Consider the following 18,688-nt stretch of genomic DNA (forward strand, 5'->3'; position numbering starts at 1 on the left):
GCAAGTGCGGGAGAGAGGTAGGGAGGGGAAGTGCAAGGGGGTAGGGAGGAGTGGAAAGTGCTGAAACGGGAGTTAAAAGTAACAAAATAACAAAGGTCGGCGAGTGGAAAGTGCATAATTTAAGCGCAGACATGAGTGTCTGATAAGTGCCTGTAAGGGGACTGTAGGGTTACAGATACAGTCCCAAGTGCAAAGGTTGCCAAGAGGCAGTGCGGGGTAAGCAGATGGGTGAGCAGGGGCCAGGGCCAGAATACAGAGGGTAACCAGGAGCCCAGGGCAGAAACAGACAGATCAGCAGGGGAGGGGAAGAGGGAAGGCAGAAGCAAAGAGGAAAGTCTTGAGGTGCTTCCGTACCGAAGGTGGTTTGCCTCAAATTTCAGGGAGGCAAGGAGGCTATTCCCGAGGGAGGCCCCAGCCGAAGAGAGATCTACCACCAACTTGTCGCTTGGAGAAGCAACTGACCCTGAGGGAGTTGGAGGTAGAAGAGCGAAGAACTAGAGTAGGAAGGTATTTCCGAAGGGAGAGTTGAAGGTATTGCGGACCAAGGCCCCCGAAGGACTATGGACAATGCAGAGGGTCTTGAATTTAATCATTGCAGTTACTGTGAGCCAACAAACAGATTTCAGGGCAGGAGAGATGCAATTCCTGGGCTTAAGGCCAAGGACGAGGCTCGCAGTCCTGTTTTGGATGGGTTGCAAAGGGCAGAGAGTGGAGGCAGGCAGATTTAGAAAGAGGCTGTTGCAGTAGTCCAGTCTGGAGAGAACCTGCGCTCTGGAGACGAGACAGTGAGCTTCTGGGGGAAGGAGAGGAAAGGAAGAATACCCCTGAAGAGGTGCTGTTGGTAGTTTGATTTTGCAGAGGCATCAGAGATGCCAGGGCCTGATCGGTGATACCCAGGTTATCACAAAGGTTGTTGAGCAGGATTGCATGGTTGACCGTGTCAAAGGCAGAAGATAGATCGAGTAGGATGAGGACAGAGGGGAGGTTGGAATCAAGGTTGGAGAGCAGGTCTTCACGGATGTTCAGGAGAGCAGTTTCCGTGCTCCTAGCAGCTATGAAGCCAGACTGATGGTCATGAAGGCAGCCAACCAAATCCCGTGTGCAGGTTAAGCTGGGAGATGGCCAGCTTTTCCAAATGTTTGCCAAGGAAAGGGGTGATAGAGATTGGGCGGTAATTAACCAGAAGGGAGGGGTTGGCTCAGGATTTCTTGAGAACAGGGTGCAGAGGAGGGTGCTTCAGAGGGAGGGGAAGCCTCCAGTGGCAAAGTAATGGTTGCAGAAATCGATCAGGGCCGGAGCAAGGGTGTCCTTATGGTTCTTGGTTTTTGATGAACAGGGAAGAACCTGTTTTGACAAGACTGTCATAGATCGGACTTGTCTAGAAATCTTGTCAGGGGATAATGGAGGAAAGGAAGAGAAAGAGGGGGGAAAGGCGGCTGTGGGCAGGAGTGGGGGGGGGAGATATATATTGGAGGGGACAGGGAGAGAGAGAGAGATAGATGTTGGAGGGGACAGGTGAGGTGGAGACTGCAGCAGGATTGGCCAGCTCCTTGCAGATTTTAGATTTCGGCCGAGTTGTTCGATGCAACAGAGATGCAGGCTTGAATGTGGGCCCTCTTCTTAGTGCGGACAGAGAGCCGGTAATGTCTTTGGAGCAGGCTGCAGGCCAATTTGTCAGAGGATGCAGAAGAAGCCCACCATTTACTCTCGGCAACCCTACACTTGCGTTTCAGGGTGAAGGTCTGAGTTGTGCAAGAGTTGCATTTGGCTTTAGGTCGATCCTCGTGACTGGGCCAGAATATCGAGAATGTCAGTGATAGTAGAGTGGCGCTTGGAAAGGGCAGTGTCAGGATGAGTCTGCCAGAGGTGGAGGAGAGGGAGAGAAAGTGGCAGCGAAAGCCACAGCCGACACAAGCTTCATGGGCCGGATGACTGAGAAGTTGGGTGGCAGTGCTGGTGCTGGCTTGGCCTGCGGGTGGAGAGGGAAAGATGGGAGGAAAGGAGAAAGGGGTCACTCCTGGAAAGAGGAGTGGTGAGAGGGGGATGTCAGGGAAGAAGAGAACATCTAGAGTGTGCCCTGCAGAGGGAGTCGGGTCAGAGGGAAGAATGGGGAGAGAGTCACAGAGGTTACAAATGAGTCGAGAGGAGGGACAGGAAGCATCCAAGTGAATGTTGAGGTCTCCAAGGAGGAGGCAGTGAGTGGTTGCGTCCAGGAAGTAGGAGGAGAGGTCTGCCCACTCGGAGAGGAAGGAGGTGATCTGACCAGATGGCTGGTAGATGTTGGCCAGGAGAGGGGGAAAGTCAGATCAGACATTCAAAGGAGGTGTAGGACTGAGTGGGAATGATGGAGGCAGGAATCCACTCGGGAAGATCAGGGCTAAAAACCCCTACCGATGTGGTTTCCTCTGGGTACGGAGAGAATCGTATATTCATCAGGGAGGAGTGTGTCAAAACTCGCAACAAAGCCAGCCATGAATCATGTCTCGGTGAGACCGAGTACATCTAGGTCATGCTCTTCAAGGAGACAGCAGATGTCAGAGGAGTGTGTTTGTCATGATTCCTGCCCCTCATGTCCCCAGCCCTCCAAGATGTCAGGCTGGAGCAAGGCCACAATCACCTATATGGCCCTCAAGGGCCTCTCCATCCCTCCAAAGACCCACTTGGAGTCAGACTTGGCGCTTGTGGCACCAGACTCGCTCACTCCCATAGGATAACATTGGGGATTGGACTTGTAGTGCATTGATGGGGTCAAGATGGATGCCCCCACATATTTCGGTTCCCAGAACTGCATGTGCAGTCTAGTCTTTTGGGTGTGGTTCAGCCCAGAGATACCTGGGATACCCACAGACTATTTAAGCCATGCCCATGCTGAGAAACATGCTTTGTGTTTTCTGCACCTGCAGCGTGACACTCGCCGTGTTCGGATCGGTCTCCAGTAGGCCTGCATCTTTCTTCTTCGCTCAGCTCCTACAAGAACACGTTAGGAATAGCCTTACATTGCAGCGCTTCTGCCCATCATTCATCACTTCTTCTGTTCTGCGGGCATCTTCGGTGGTGTCATTCCCATCCCAGCACTCCGCTTCCTAAGGGAAAAGAACAGAAAAAAGGTATTAGTAAGCATTCATCAAATCTTTGCTTATTTTTAAAGACTGTACAAGCTTCAAACGCTTACCTGAACCCCAGCCGCTCTGGGGAACTCTGTCTCCGGAACTTCTCATCCATCTGCAAAAGGGAAAAGACACTCCAGGTTAGCGTGGAAACATCTAGAGGCGCCGCATACCGCACTTACTCACCGCATTTCTTCTTCATAACCAGCATCCACACTGAAAATGTTGCGGCACCTAAAAGACACAGAAAAAGAACTCGGTTCAATACAAATACGAAAGGGTCGCATCGCGCTCACTCACCTTCAGCGCTACTCCTCTCAGCAGCACATCGCCATTCCCGGATGCCAGCCATCATCTAAGGAAGGAAAGGAACAAAGTTATCGAACTGGTCAAAAGACTCACTATACTTACCTGTCAGACTCTTGCCAGTGAAGTAACTAGGCAGCAACGAGCCTGCATCAATCAACGCGCCCCTGCGCTTTAAGCAGGACAGAGAGCACACTATCCAAGAAAACAAGGTGAGCTGTGGATCAAAGGGATGGGTTGGACCCCGGGGAAGAAGGGGTTCAAGCACACAGACAATAGGGAGAACTCTACCAATCCTGTGTTTCAGGCCCAGTCTCCAGTCGAGCAGACTCCAGGGAATGGTTTGAGGTTGTAACGTGAGTGGCGTCCCCGTGGCTACCAGTTGAGCGTTAGTTTGGCAGCTGAGCGAGAGTTAAGAGTGGCGAGGTGGAGAAGGTTGCCAACCTTTAAAGACTTACGGTGAGGGGTACACATCTGAGGTACTCCCTGCGGAGTTGTAGGAGGAGCCTGAGGAAGGGCAGAGGAGAAAGGAGGGGGCAGAGTAGCCAAGGTAGAAGAAGTGGGGTGCAGGAGAAGTGGCGGAGGGTGAGGGCAGGGACACCGCAGAATAGAGAGAAGGGATAGCGGGAGCAGAAAGGAAATTGATATGGCAAGGGAAACAGCTGTTAAAGAGGAGGAGATTGGCCTGAAGGCCTTGGACCAAGATGGTGCCATTGCAGTAAACATTAATGATGACCTTAGAGGGGTGGAAGGAATCCAGGAGTGCCTCCCAGCAGGTCCCACTATTAATGGGAGAGGAAGAGAAAGGTGAGAGCATAGAGACCATATGAAGAGTCCAAAGGTCTGGCGAAGGAACGACAAAGGGGATGTTAGTGAGTGTGTCTCTGGTGGAAGCGCTGGTGTAGGTATCGGAGATTGGTAAACCCGGGTTGGAGACCAGGGTATCCTTTTAAGCTTCTTCCTACCAGACTAAGTGAGGAGAGCAGGATAGTTGATAAGGAAGCAGTTGGAGAAGATGGGGGAGACGGAGAGCACCCTGTATCGGTGGAGGGGAGGGGGATGCAAGCAGATGAGATGGAACTGGATGGGGAAAGGCAGAAAGGTAAAACACAGTGGTCACTGGGCACAGCTAAATTTGAAATATAAAGTGGGCAGGTAAAACAGTGGTCACTGGGCACAGCTAGGATTTAAAGCAGATGGAGATGCAGTGCAGACGGAATGATTGAGGGAAAGACCGAGGGTAGAGAGGTGGTGATGCGACTAACCCACCGGAGGAGGAATGTCACGAAAATGTTCAGCACACATTGAGGATAGTGGGAAACGGTTTGCTTTTACGGTCAGCAGATGGAGAGTGCGGGGGACCGAGGGGGGAGGGAGCAGGAGGTGGCGGGTGGAGTAGGCTAGGCCGTCCTGATAGCAGACAGGGGCCTTAGGGGGGGCCTTTGGAGGTGGGCCGGCTACCGTCTGCCGGCGCTCGTTGTTGGTGCTAGAAAAAGGTGGGCCGGCCAAAGGACAGGAAGGCGGATGCAGTGAGGAGACACTCACCGACACGGCAAACGTGGCGGCCATCTTTTCAAGTAGCAAGGGATTTGCAGGGACAACAGAGCCTGTCTGGACCAGCAATCAGACTGGTGCAGCCACTGATGTAAGAATGCCCCACAGACAGCAGGGTGCCTTATTAAATATGCCTGAATAGTATGGCCATGTAGAGCGCTCTAGGGCATAAATAGTAAAGTGACTGCAGAATAGTCAGTCAAGAAGTCCCGCGCTACGCCGGTAGCAAAGGAGGAGGCCGGTTAGATGTGATGCTTCTTCGTTGCAGGAGGGGTGAATGATTCTACACATTAACACAATTTCATTTTCTTGCTCACTACTAGATCCCCCCCCCACTTGCTCAGCAAATTTGGCTACTTCTAGTACCTTCTCCTTGGCCTTCCTTTCTAGATTGTCATCATCTTTACTAACCGCACTCTACAACATACCCAGATCCCTCCCCACTTCTATTTACCAACTGCTGCTAGGCTCTCCAGGAACATTTGCTTTAGGGCAACAGAGGCTTTGCACACCTGATATAGCACATCTTGAGAGCTCAAATTCGAACAGCGTGGCTGGTACTTTAGCTCACTGATATGGGTGCTTTTTATTATGAGCCATGAGCAACTTGGTGAGAGAGAGACGGAGCATCCAGTGTCCAGCCTGTTTTTGGTGACGCAGGACTCCAGTTCATTGACCTGCAAGTTTTTCACACCTTATCTTGTTGTCGGTAGGTGCCAGCACCTGGAAAGTCAGACAGCACAAAAAAACCAATGAAGGCTTCAAGCTGGGTCGCTAGGGCACACACCCCATTATAGGCTACATCTGCCCAGCAACAGACATTCAGGCACTTGGATGTTTACTTGGACAAGACAGTCCCAGGTCCCACATCCGGGCATGCACACAAACCCAGAAAACAGCAGCTTTCCTTGGTAAAGGGTTTCCCATACATGGCAGCTATGGACCAGTAAAGGCGAAAGAAAGCCCCCCTCCCAAAATGGCTAGCTTAGGGTGCTATATGTAGGGGTTTGACTAGGGTGCATGTTGGGGAGAATTTTCAAAATGTGCCAATTCCTCCCACCGAGCCCTCCAGCTCTTTTGCTAAACTTTGGGACTTTGAATATTTTCATTCTGTTTGTTTTCTGTGTTTATTTCATTTGATTATGGAGTTTTAGAAAACTCCATAGGCATCATCTTTTCGTTTGTGTCTCACAGCACCCCCAGTGTAGTGGCACAGGGAAACCTTTTCAGGCTTTCCCAAGGTTTAAATGCCTTCTCTGAGATAAACTACTGTTTCACAGAGTAAGTAAAGTTAAATCGACTTTACTAGTCTTTTTTCAATTCCTAGACCCAGCACACCCTGTCTTACAATAGAGTGCTGGAAGGGTTACTTAGTATCCCCTGTGTCTAGATACTCATGTAGCAGTCAAATGCTAGCCTTTCCTCTCGAATTGGCTGGTGGCAGTGGTTTTACAATGAACTACCCATGATTTTTCCTGACCGTGAACACCGGTAGTGTTAAATCGTGGGAGCCATGTTTTTCAAGATGGCGTCTGAGCCCCCTTTGTCCCGGTCTTCTTTTTTCTCCATTTCTTTGTGGAAAGGTCCTTCTAGAGTTTTGCTCTGTGCGTCAAACCTAGTTTGTTTCCTTTGTTCATTCGCCTTTGGCGGGCTTCAGGACTGAAGACTGCTTCTGGCGCCTGAGTGTCTGGGGTGGGCAGGAAGTGAGGGAGGTGCCTGAAACCCCATGTGCTTAGTCTCCTAGGAGACCCAAATGCACTCTGTAATGATTGGCTGGCTGACTGTCTGGCAAGGACAGCCACTCTGCTGGGTGAGTGACAGCTAGGCTGGAATGAATGGGAGAGAACTGAATAAAAGGAGTCTCTTGGCTTGGAAGGCAGTCGACCACTGGAATGAAAGAACCGAAGACGGACTTGAAGAGGACAGCTGCTGCAACTCCTGGACCGTTGGTTTGCCTGGTGAAACCCGGCAGCAGGTCCGAGTTTACAGATGTTGTCACTGCCACATGAATTGTAATTCCTGACAAATAACATGCACATCTTCCCTCTCTGTATATAATGTACTCTGTTCCTTTTTTGTACTGCGCCTTGACTCGCGCATGTATGTATTAAGCAAAACCTTCTGTAACAGCGCCATGATGCCTCTGGGCCGCTGTGCGCTATACAAATTCAAATAAATAAAATAAATAAGTTAATCTCGACAGAGAAGCCCTGCAAGGATGACTTCTCCCTTTTGAGTTGGTGGGACCAATCAACTCGACACTACGCCAACTGGATACCATTCTCAGAGCTGGTTGTATTTTCCTCAGAGTGCTGCAGGAAACTGAATAACCAGGGAGAGGGACACCAGCTTGTGGGCTTGACTGCAGCTACCGGAATTGAAGATTTGCCAGTTGCCAGCTTTTTGATCAGTCCCGGTGCAAGAGTCCCCCCGATGTCCTCCCTCTTGTCCCCACGACTGAGGCCCAGCAACAGCGAGATGTGCCGGAACTCCCAGGAACAGAAGTCCCTAGCTGCATCTCTTTCTTCATTTGTAAATGTACTGTAAAACCAGACTGAGTACTTGCCACTCATGGTGAAAGTGCTTGAAACTTTCCCAACTCACAGGCCTAATCAGCTTGTGACCCTTCTTGCTACAAACTATTCCTAAGAACTTTTGCAGAGACTTTTCCGTTTATCTACGGAACTGCTTTATCCTATGCAATACTTTAGCCCATTGAATTGACTCTTCTGGTGAACTCAAAATATCTGCACTGCCTAAGAAATAACTGTATTTTATGTTCTGATAACCTATGCCTTTTTGCTCATCCTTCGATGTATTCTGAATGCCTCAGAAACTTAGAGTGTACAGTAGGGAAATAGATTTGTGTGTGATTATATTGACTCCTTATGAATGTTTTTTTATAATGGACAGTTAAATAAATTATTTAACAATGGAACCTTGAGTATACGAGTTTATTTGAACACTTGTGAGTGTAGACCTCTGTCTAACATCATTACAGCTCACATTCCCTCTTGAGATAAGCCTGGCTGTACAGACTTGTACCAAAGGTTGGTTTTGCTTGCACCTGTAGTCATAGTTGTGTGTAGTGGTCCCAAAGGGTACTGCATACAAACTTTGCCTAACATTGCACTACTAATATTCATTCTTTCAGAAAACGATTTATAAATGAAGTAACAAAGTAACTATACTTCAGGTCCTCCGGACCCAACCCTAGCCACAAAGGGAAAACGTAAAATGCCAACACAATTCATCAGTCAGGCTGATGAATGACCCAGTCACTCTTCACGAGGCACCAAGAAACCTCTTCCGCTATTTATATTTGTTCGAATTATTCATACATCTAAGGTGAATACAAGTTCTGTATCCAATTTGCTGAATAATTCTTCACAAAAAGATTAACGAAAAAAAGTGTTGTTCTCCTCAATTCATTCAATGGAAGAGTTTTGTCAGGCATTCATGTTAATCAGATTAGTCTCAATATTCATTGATAAAGATTATATACATGTTTTCATATGAATCACAGTTCTGTGTCTTATCCAAGCCTTGCTACATCAAAAGTATTCCTAATGTGATGCTTGCTGTAGACCCCACACTACGTATTTCGGGACATGTTCTTCAGGTGTAACAGCTATCAAATGTTGTGAGCTTTACAGGGAATAAAAGGAAAATGTCTGTATGTTTCTGATGCTTGTTAATCTGCTTAGAATCACATGCTGTGCATGTAGTCCGACATCCAGTGGTAACCGCAGAGTACTGCATCTTGTCTTTCGGGGACCGAAAGGGGACGTCGGCATAGGCTTGTCTGTAACACTATCCCTATTGTGACGAGTAGTGTACCCAAAATACCTCACTCGCCGAGGTCCCTCAGATTGTTTTTTTCCGCCTCGATAACTGGTCCCCCTATAGCAGAGCTCTTTCAGAAGAGACATTGTTTCTTGTTCCGACCTGTTGGTTATTCCCCGTTAAGTCACTTTGGTCACAAGAACACCTTCGACAAAGACTTCGGGGGATTCGTCTACGGCGGTGGATTTTGGCACCCAAGATCCGGCGGCCGGACTTTCCACCTGGTCGGGCCCTCTGGGGAGTGGCCTTGGCGTGGCCATATTTTTGGTATGTCTTTCTTCCTTTCCCCTCTTTACTCTTTCGGTCTGGTCATCGTTCGCTTTTGCTATGGAAAGGACTCCTTTTTAATTTCTGCCCTAAGTGTAGGGTTAGATATCCTTGGAAGGACGAAAACAGGACATGCAAAGCACGACGAAAAGCGTTGTGCGGCTTGCAAACTCCTTCGGCCCAAGACCCTTAAGGAGCGCCGGTAAAGCGGTGGGCCGCGTACGGTATGTCGCGGGTGGAGCCACACACGCTGAGAGTGACAGGGGCACCTCAGATGACCAAATATCCGTTGTGGATGTGATAGACCTCGAGGCGGACACTTTAGGTCGGCCACGCCCGTCCCCGACCCTTTAAGGCCTGACTCTGGTCTCGCTGCAGGGAAAACACCCGGTGACTGGGGTGTACCAACACATCACACTAAGCATACAAACCCTACACCAGTTTTGACATCTTCGTCGAAAAAGGTGAAAGCGGCAGCAGGACCACCAACTTTCGACGGGTTCCTCGGATCGCGCAGATGCAAAGCCTTCCCCCGAATCCGCAATAGCGTGTTGCGAAGGGGCAATCTAAATCAATAAGGGCGCTACTCCAAAAAATTCACACGTTGAAGCACGGAAATCTGATGGTCCCGAAGGCCGCGGTAGGCCCGAAAACTACGACTAGACCTCTAGTCGAAAAACCAACCGCTAGGCCCTCTTACGCCACAGAAGGTACTATACCCCCTGATAGACCATCGGAATTATCACATGCTGATTCGGCGATTATGGAAGACAGCATCGAGAGGATTATGGCGGCGGTGGGTTCTACCCCGGTTCCACCTAAAAACATGGGGCAAGCCGCCGAAAAAAATTTCGGATGCGGATTTAGGCCCCGATTCTCACGATACTTATGAGGATAGCCAAGAACCTCTTTCAGACATCCTAAGACCATCTTTTCGACGCCATAGGGTGGAAGACGACACTTTCCTCCCATAGGGCCGTCTGGGTCCTCTAAATGGACTAGAGAGAAATTTGAGGGGTGCATGGACCGGCTGGAAAGAATTATCCGTTTTTCTGACCATCTCCAAAAAGGTCTTGTGGAGAGCCTATCCATCAATTTTCTTCTCATTATCAAGAGGAGCAGCCGTCTGTCCTAGACCAACCTGAAGACATTGTCCACTTAGGACACCTATGGGGACATTTACACTGAAGAAGCTTCTTTTCTACAAGCTTATGAAGAACAGCAGGATACCACAGACAATTGGGAAGAAATCCAACAGGAGGGTACAGACCCATGGACACTTCCACTTCAAGTTGAGGACACAGATGTATTGTGTTTAGACTCCACTCCTGCTCGTCAGGCCTCCCCTGTAGATGACCGAATGGTCTTCAACTCGATGTTAAAAAAAAGGCAGCTGAACATTTTCAGATATCTACTCAAGAGGCAGTGCCTGAGCAGGATTTTGTAGAAAATCTCCTTAAGGAAAAACTTCCATCTAGCCAGGCAATTCCCCTCCTTAACTCCAAGACAAGGTTGGCCCCTCCCTTGATATCACCAGCTCAAAGCCAAGCAGTGAACCCGAGAGTCGAAAAACTATTTTGGCCGTTTCCTTCCGACCCTTTATACATTAAAGGGCACGCCATCCCCGACTCGCTGATAGTAACTACCACCCGAAAAAGGGCAGGGGTACCCCTTGCCACAGGGGAGCCACCTCTGGAAAAGGAGTCCACAAAACCATATGCCCTAGGCAAACGAGACACCTCGGCGGCTGCATACACTACGCAGATAGCAAATAATACCACGCTATTGGCAAGCTATGCTGACGCTCAGTGGAACCTGCTGCAGGAAGGCGTCCAAAGAGGTTCCAGAACCCGTCAAATCCAAGCTTCTCGCTATCGTAGTCTAGGGAAGACAAGTGAACCAGAATGTGATCAAAAACACCCTGGACAAGACTGAAACAGCAGGCAGGTCTCTTGCCCAAGGGACCCTACTAAAAAGACACGCTTGGCTGCGTACTTCTGGGTTTAATTCCGAAACTCGAGCGTCTCATCAATATGCTTATTGAAGAAGCTAACCTCTTCGGGAAAGCGGTTGATGAGGCCTTGGAAACAGCCAAGAAGGAGCATGAGACTCTTAAGTCTCTGCAACAGATCACACAAAGACCCCCCCCCCCCCCCCCCCAGAGAGGTAACAACTCTCGGCGGTCCTTTCGAGGGCAGTCCTGTGCAGGCCAAAACAACTATGGCACGGGAAGTTTCAACACAGGACAAATGTCAGGAAGCCCGCTTACTACCCTTCTAGGGGTCAGCGATAAGGCAGAGGTAGAGACCCCAATCCCAGAGGAGCCGCAGCCTCTGGTCAAAAATGACCACCAGGTCCCCTCCCATGCCACCCCGGGCGGGGCGATTAACATCTTTCCTTACGGCATGGGAGGAGATAACTTCACACCATTGAGTCTTAAAGACGGTTGCCCAGGGGTACTGCATGGAATTTGCCCGACCTCCACAGTTCAGACCGCCACGCTCACAGCGCCTTTCACCGGACCATCTGGAGATCCTGAAGCAAGATGTGGAAGCACTGCTGGGAAAGGACGCCATAGAAGCCGTCCCTATTCTTCAGGTAAACAAGGGTATCTATTCAGTGTACTTCCTTGTACCCAAAAAAGGCCTCACCATGCGCCCTGTTCTAGACCTGCGCCCAGCAAACAAGTTCATAAAACCCCAAAAGTTGTGCATGCTAACACTTCAGGAAGTGATCCCATTGCTGAAACAAGGGGACTCCATGGCAACATTGGGCATGAAAGATGCGTGCTTTCATATTTCAATGTTGCCAGTGCACAGGAAATATTTAAGTTTCATGATAGAGGACAGGCATTGCCAATTCAAGGTATTCCCCTTTGGCATCGCCTCGGCGCCAAGGGTGTTTCCCAAAGTCGTGGCAGTGGCTGCAGCACACCTGCGCAGACTATCCGTCCCAGTTTACCCTTACCTCGACGACTGGCTCATCACAGGGGACTCTTACAACACATGTCTTTTGAATATCCAAAAAACAGTAGATCTTCTTTTCAGTCTGGAAGTCTCAATCAACGAAAAGAAATCCAGTCTAGTGCCCAGTCAAACAAAACAATTTCTGGGAGCTCTAATTCGAACGAAAGACTGGCTTGTCTTCCCCTCCAATGAAAGGGTTCAGAACATGCTATTTCGGATTCCTCAATATGTAGCCAGTCGGGAGGGGATGATGCGCAAAGTCATGCGCTTGCTAGGAATGATGGCGTCGTGCATATACTGCCCCACGCGCAGCTGCGCATGCGTCCCATGCAAGAGTGGTTCAACAGCCAGTGATGTCAGGCCAACGGACAATGGAAAGATCTGGTAGTTGTCTCACCAGCCCTCATTCTCTCTCTCTCTGCAGTGGTGGTCAAGAGAAAACCTCTTGAAGGGGATGACCTTCACCACCCCTGCAGTGGAAGCCACTCTCACGACAGACTCGTCTCTCACGGGGTGGGGGGGGGGGGGCCCTCACCTGCTTCACCAGACAGCACATGGAGTGTGGTCCCCTCAGGTAGCATCCCACCATATAAATTTACTGGAGCTATTAGCGCTGTTCAAGGCATTGAAGGCCTTTCAGGTTCAACTACAAGGGAAAACAGTGCTGGTTCTAACAGACAGCATTACAGCAATGTATTACCTGAACAAACTGGGGCACTCGCTCTCCAGGGCTGTCCAAGCTGTCCCAAAACATTTGGAAATGGGCTCTCGAACAGATGTTGTTTTTGTTATCTTCTGGCAGACGTACTCAGCAGAGATTTTCCTCTTCCCGAAGAATACGAATGGCGTCTACACGAAGACATTGTAGCCAACGTCTTTGCAGATTGGGGCTTCCCAGAGATCGACTTGTTCGCAACTCAGGAGAACGCCCACTGCCAAGACTACGCCTCCAGGTACCCCCAGAACCGCTCCAAGGGGAACGGTTCTGGTCAGGGAAATTTGTCTACGCTCCCTCTCCCCAAACTCCCCCCTGCCCCTCCGCCTCCCCTTCTCAACAAGATGCACCAGGAACCAGTTACCATGATACTGGTGGCCCCCATGTGGGCCTGCCAACCCTGGTTTGCTCACCTGATGGAAATGTCCCTTTCCCCACCACTGCTGAAACTACCCTGCCCATACAGCATGTTGTCTCAGGACAGGGGGGGGGGGGCCCTACACCCTTGCCCACAAACTCTGAATTTAGCAGCTTGGTTCCTGATAGTTTTTTTTACACCTACAGCTCCCTCAGAGGTTCATGGACATACCCAGGGAAGCTAGGAAACCGAACACACATTATTGCTATGCCAGCAAATGGAAACGTTTTGTCCTTTTGGTTTAATTCCAAAAGTGTCCATCCCATCGATTGTTCAGCCACACACATTGTGTTGTACCTAACCCATCTGTTGGACACTGGGTTGGTCTTCAATTCCCTAAAGGTTCACCTGGCTGCATGGTCAGCCTACACCACATCACAACAAAAGGTGTCGTGAAAATGCCGGTAATTAAAGCTTTTATGGAAGGGGTTAAAAGGATTTAATCTCCCATTTCTCACCCAGCTCCTGGGTGGGACCTAAATGTGGTTTTGACCAGGCTCATGGGAGCTCCCTTTGAGCCTATGCATAAAGCAAGTCTAAAAGACCTGACTTATAAGACGGCCTTTCTAGTGGCTATCACTTCTATCAGAAGGGTTAGCGAACTACAGGCACTTTCTGTTCTAGACTCCTTTGTTACAGTCCACAGGGATAAGGTAGTTCTACGCACGCACCCCAGATTTGCGCCTAAATTCATATCGAAGTTCCATGTGAACCAGTCGATTGAACTACCTACCTTTTTCCAGAACCCCACTAACATGGCCGAAAGAAGCGTACACACACTAGATGTGCGCAGGGCAGTCATGTTCTACCTGGAAACAACTAAACCACTGAGGAAAACAAACCAATATTTAGTTTCAGTGGCAGCTGGTAGAGAAGGAGATCCTGTCTAAGTCAGCTATCTCAAGGTGGATTGTCAAATTCATCACACTGTTACACTCTGCTAAGAGAGAATTGCCCTTAAAGCCTAATGCACACTCTACTCGAGCACTGGGGCATCCATAGCATTCATTGCAAATGTTCCCCTCAAGTCCATTTACTAAGACAACTTTTCTCTACTGTTCCTTCTCACAACCCACCTCCAACTCCGGGTACTGCTCACTAGTCTATGCACAGCATGTGATTCTAAGCAGATTCACAAGCATCAGAAGACCTGCCTTACTTCGGATGATTGTATCTGCTTAGATTAACATGCGCCCTCCCTACCTCCCCGCTCGGGGTGGAAGGATCATAGACGTCTTAGTACTTCTCTCTTCTTCATGTGCTCACTCACAATAGCCTTGGGCTCCCTCATGGCAGAAAAAATACAATCGGAGGGACCTCGGCGCGTGAGGGATTTTGGGTACACTACACTACACGTCACGATAGGGATAGTGATACAGACACGCCTATGCCGACGTCCCCTTTCGGTCCCCGAAAGACGAGATGCAATACCCCGTGGTTACCACTGGATGTCGGACTACATGCACAGCATGTGAATCTAAGCAGATACAATCATCAGAAATGCTATTACGTTAAGTAATGCATGTCTTATTACACAGTCACCCTGGTGTCGAGTTAGTGCTCAATACTCATGCACTAACCTGTCTGGTAATCCCAGATCTGTTCATCAACCCTCAATGGAAAATCACCAGTTCCAAAAGCTGTAAAATATGATTTGTGTGTGTGTGTGTATTTGTTCTAAATCACAATCTGTAATTCAAAATCACCTACTTCAATGGGGTTGATGGTCATGAATAGAAGTGCTCTCAACCTCACAGTTCCCCAGTCCGCACCTCTCCTATCTGTTCTTGACTGTGAACCAAGTCAAATTAAATAAAGTTCAAGTCTCCTACTCAATTAACGTATCCATTAAATGGCATGTATCCTAGGACATGTGACCGTAAACCCGGGTACTACAGCTCCTTATTAAGTTACCTGGTGTCCATTCCAATTTAGAGCTCAATGTGGGAACCAGAATGCGGCTGTAAAAACAGCCTCCCGTCCTGCATTGGTTTTTTTAATTCATTGCGGTATGATCCTGGCGTCCGGTCTGGAATATCATGGGCAATCGCGTGTCACGCAATCCATATCTCTTCACCAATCAATTATCTTTCAATGCTCGATACGGGGACAGGGTACTAGCCATCTTTAGTAGCTATTTGTGTTAAATGCAAAAGTGCACGAGTAAATTCTGCACCAGCTCATCCTAGGCACATTGTAAATGTAACTATTGTAAATGTTATCAAAAAGCAATTGCAGAAAAAGATATTAGGATGCATAGTATCATAAGCACACTTCACTTTAGGGTGATGTGTGCAATTGTAACAATACAGGAAATTCACTAAGACAACGTTTCTCTGGACTGATAGTCTTATGGACTGATCATTTTCCCCTAAAGAATGGGCAAAAGGACCAGGGAAGTACAGCAGAAGGCTTTACTTGGTTCCAGAAAAGTCATGTCAGCCGTCGAAACAGCAAAAAGAAAGCGTCTCCCATAGATGGAACGTGGCAAAAGAAACGGTCACTTCCGTCCTACTACCTTTCCTTTTCCATTTTCCTTTGTTGTCCCCCGCAGTCCTTCATTTGGTTGGTGATTTTCTCTTGTTCATCATTGCTTGACTTTTGTTTTTATTTATCTTTCACTGAATCCTTCCCTTCTTTTGCACACCCACTGACTTCCATCTATTTACTTTCTTTCCTTTCTTATTGGTCACTTTACATTTTCCTTCTGCTTCCATTTCAGCACCTGCTCTACTCTTCTGCTTGTCTTTTTCTTAACCCTAAATTGCTTGCAGTTGATTTCCAGAGAATACCCCCTTATAACTGTGTTACTCTGGTGTTTTTGCTTATGAAGCTTTCACTGCTGGCACACTTCTTCCCTATGGCCCACATCCACTTTGTGCCTAACCTACATTGTGCTGTGCAGCAGTCGGTGTTTCTGGTTCATGATACACTCCAAACCTCTGAATGCATTAGTCCACCCCTGCACCTCCTGCATACCAGTCCGTCTATGGAAATCGTTTTCCATTGCCCAAGCTCCACCCATCTCTTCTGGGACATGGGTGCGAAGATCCTCTGACCCTGAAAAGTGACACCACAACCACTGCACATCACACCCTTGACTTATGTGGTGAGATATCTCTGATTGTTGGTCAATTTCTGATAGATTGGATGAGCTGGTAACCAATGGTAATCTCACACAGGACTTTGTGCTGGCGAGGAGCTGAGGCAGAAAGCGATGGAAGGAAAGATACAAATGTTTTTGTGCACGACTGGTAGCAATTTGGTTCAATGTAGGCTGGGAAAAGGGGTGGTACTAGAGGGCTGACCCTATGACGTTTGTGAGCTGCTGGATGCAACCGGCTGCCTTCATGGCAGAACGTTGACATTTTAGCCTGGTTACTGCATTTTTCACAAACTAAACTCGAACATGCAAACCGGATTACATTGATGAAACATTCTTTTTTGATACCTTGTGAGCAGCAATGCATCTTTTTTTTAGTGAATGGTCCTTTAGGTGGAGAATAAATGTATTGTCTGTGACCTATAGCTGCATTAAATTATTTTCTCTTTCTTTAGGAAATGCAAGCCAAGCTCGCAGCCCAAAAGCTTGCAGAAAGACTGAATATAAAAATGGTGAAGTATAATCCAGATGATGGGGCCTCCATGAAATATAGAGAAGTGCGGGATGATGACTATTACTCAGAAGATGAACTCTGAAAATAAGGACTGCATTTGTTCATGTACCACACATGATCAAAATGTTGGCATTTTGTGATCTCCTGCTTCGTAATGTCACTGATGATGCCGCGCTGCATTATGAATCTTACTGCTATGTGGAGGGGCGCCGGATGCAGAGTTTAAATAACCGAGGTTTCCTTCTGGTGCCTGTGATGTTTTTATGGCTCCCTCATAATGTAAAATGTGTTGTACAAGCCACCAAAACATGGGTTTCTGAGGCAAGCATAGTTTCGATCAGGAGGTTGAAACCAGAAGCAAGGAGACGGCAAAGTAAGACTCATTGAATTTAGTATTCCGAAGATGCCTTGCTTTCCCTTCCCACTAAGGGAGCCAACATGATACAAAAATGTGTTACTAATGAGTGAAATCAAAACTACACAGCACTTAACTATTCCGTTAATCTGTTTCAAAAGAAAGAACATGGTTTTTTCTTTATTAGAAATATCATGGTTTGTTTGCAGAGTGGCATACTCAATTACACCAGTTTTGATTTAAGTTTCCGATTATGATGACACATTGAAAGTGTTTTTAACAACAATAGCGCTTTAAACTTTGGTGCTTTTTTTCATTGTTATTTTTGAGAAAGCAGAATCCCCTCGCAGTAAGTCATTTTCTTTTTGTACATCTACTTGATTGAATCATACATATGACTGCCATGCTAACTTGAAAATCCTTTTTGAAGCAGTCACCAAAGGCCTACAAAGAACAAGTCTTATTGTAAAGGTTTCTGTGTAAATAGGTTGTTTATATTTGTACAGACTGAAATGTGTTAATCTGAGACAATTGTGCTTTAATATTTTAATAAAGATCATTTATATTTTCACTTATGTTTTTTTTAATGAATACAGTAACGTGTAAACGATATTATGTATAATGTGCTATATGAAGAAAAACGAATGTAGAATGGGAGTACACATTGACCATTACCTGCTCTGTGCTTAAAGATACAGGGAAATAATGTATGTCAATGACGGGGAGGAACGCCCATATCTGAAATGCTAACATGCTAGCCAGATTCTGACTGTTTGCTTGACTTGAATTCGGATTTTGTCAAAAATTTGATTTTAAAGAGGTTTCAATTCAGGAGGAAAGCCACTTCCTGTGCAAGGAAGAGGCAGAGAAGCAATATGTAAGGCCTGCCTTGCTAGGAGCAGGTAGCGCTGAGCAGCTGAAGGTGGCTGAGCCTAGTGATGGTCCTGTTCAGCTCTTCTGGAATAGCTGAAGCCTCAGCCGTTCCAAATGCTGCCATCTAAGCCACATATTATACTTCCGAGGCTAGCTGATGCTGATGGCAGCCAACCCATCTGGATTAGAATTCACTCTATTGCTTTTCCTTTGTATTTATTTTGACTAGATTTTTAAAACCGTGTCTTCTAACTTGGCATACACTTTTTACAGGCGCTCTGGGCATGGTTTGCTTTCACAAATGTATTAATGATAATACTGTGTATTTTCATGTTAACTTTCCCTTGTTACATCTGGTGACTTTTATACTTTTTATATTTACCTTTCTTTTGGATCCTCTCTACGTCTTTTTCAAAATGTAAGTAATTGCATTGTTTTACTTATTCCCCTCATATCCTCTTCATTGCTTGCAATGTATTAATTTGTTACCTGTCCAAGCGTTCTCCTTCGACCCTCCTTTTTTTCGAATGGACTTAGTTTCCCATTAACATTCTCGATACCCTGTTCTCAATCAGATCTGATCAAATTTCTCCACACAGATGTATGTACTGCCTCTCCAAATTTGCTATCTGCGGTAATCACCCCCCGCCCACAACCCATCACA

At 47.5% G+C, this 18,688-nt stretch overlaps 1 protein-coding gene across 1 annotated transcript in view; it reads left to right on the forward strand.

Annotated features, from left to right (window-relative positions):
* POLR2M (RNA polymerase II subunit M) overlaps nt 1–17,722 on the forward strand; it is a 70,321-nt gene extending 52,599 nt beyond the window's left edge. The window contains exon 4 of the mRNA XM_069624912.1: nt 16,738–17,722. Within this exon, the coding sequence (XP_069481013.1) occupies nt 16,738–16,878 (141 nt within the window). The 3' untranslated portion in view covers nt 16,879–17,722. The remainder of the gene's footprint in view (nt 1–16,737) is intronic.
* The last annotated feature ends 966 nt before the right edge of the window (nt 17,723–18,688 follow it).

Source organism: Ambystoma mexicanum, chromosome 11 (genome assembly GCF_040938575.1).
Source record: "Ambystoma mexicanum isolate Mex_15411 chromosome 11, UKY_AmexF1_1, whole genome shotgun sequence".
NCBI classification, from domain to species: Eukaryota; Metazoa; Chordata; class Amphibia; order Caudata; family Ambystomatidae; genus Ambystoma; species Ambystoma mexicanum.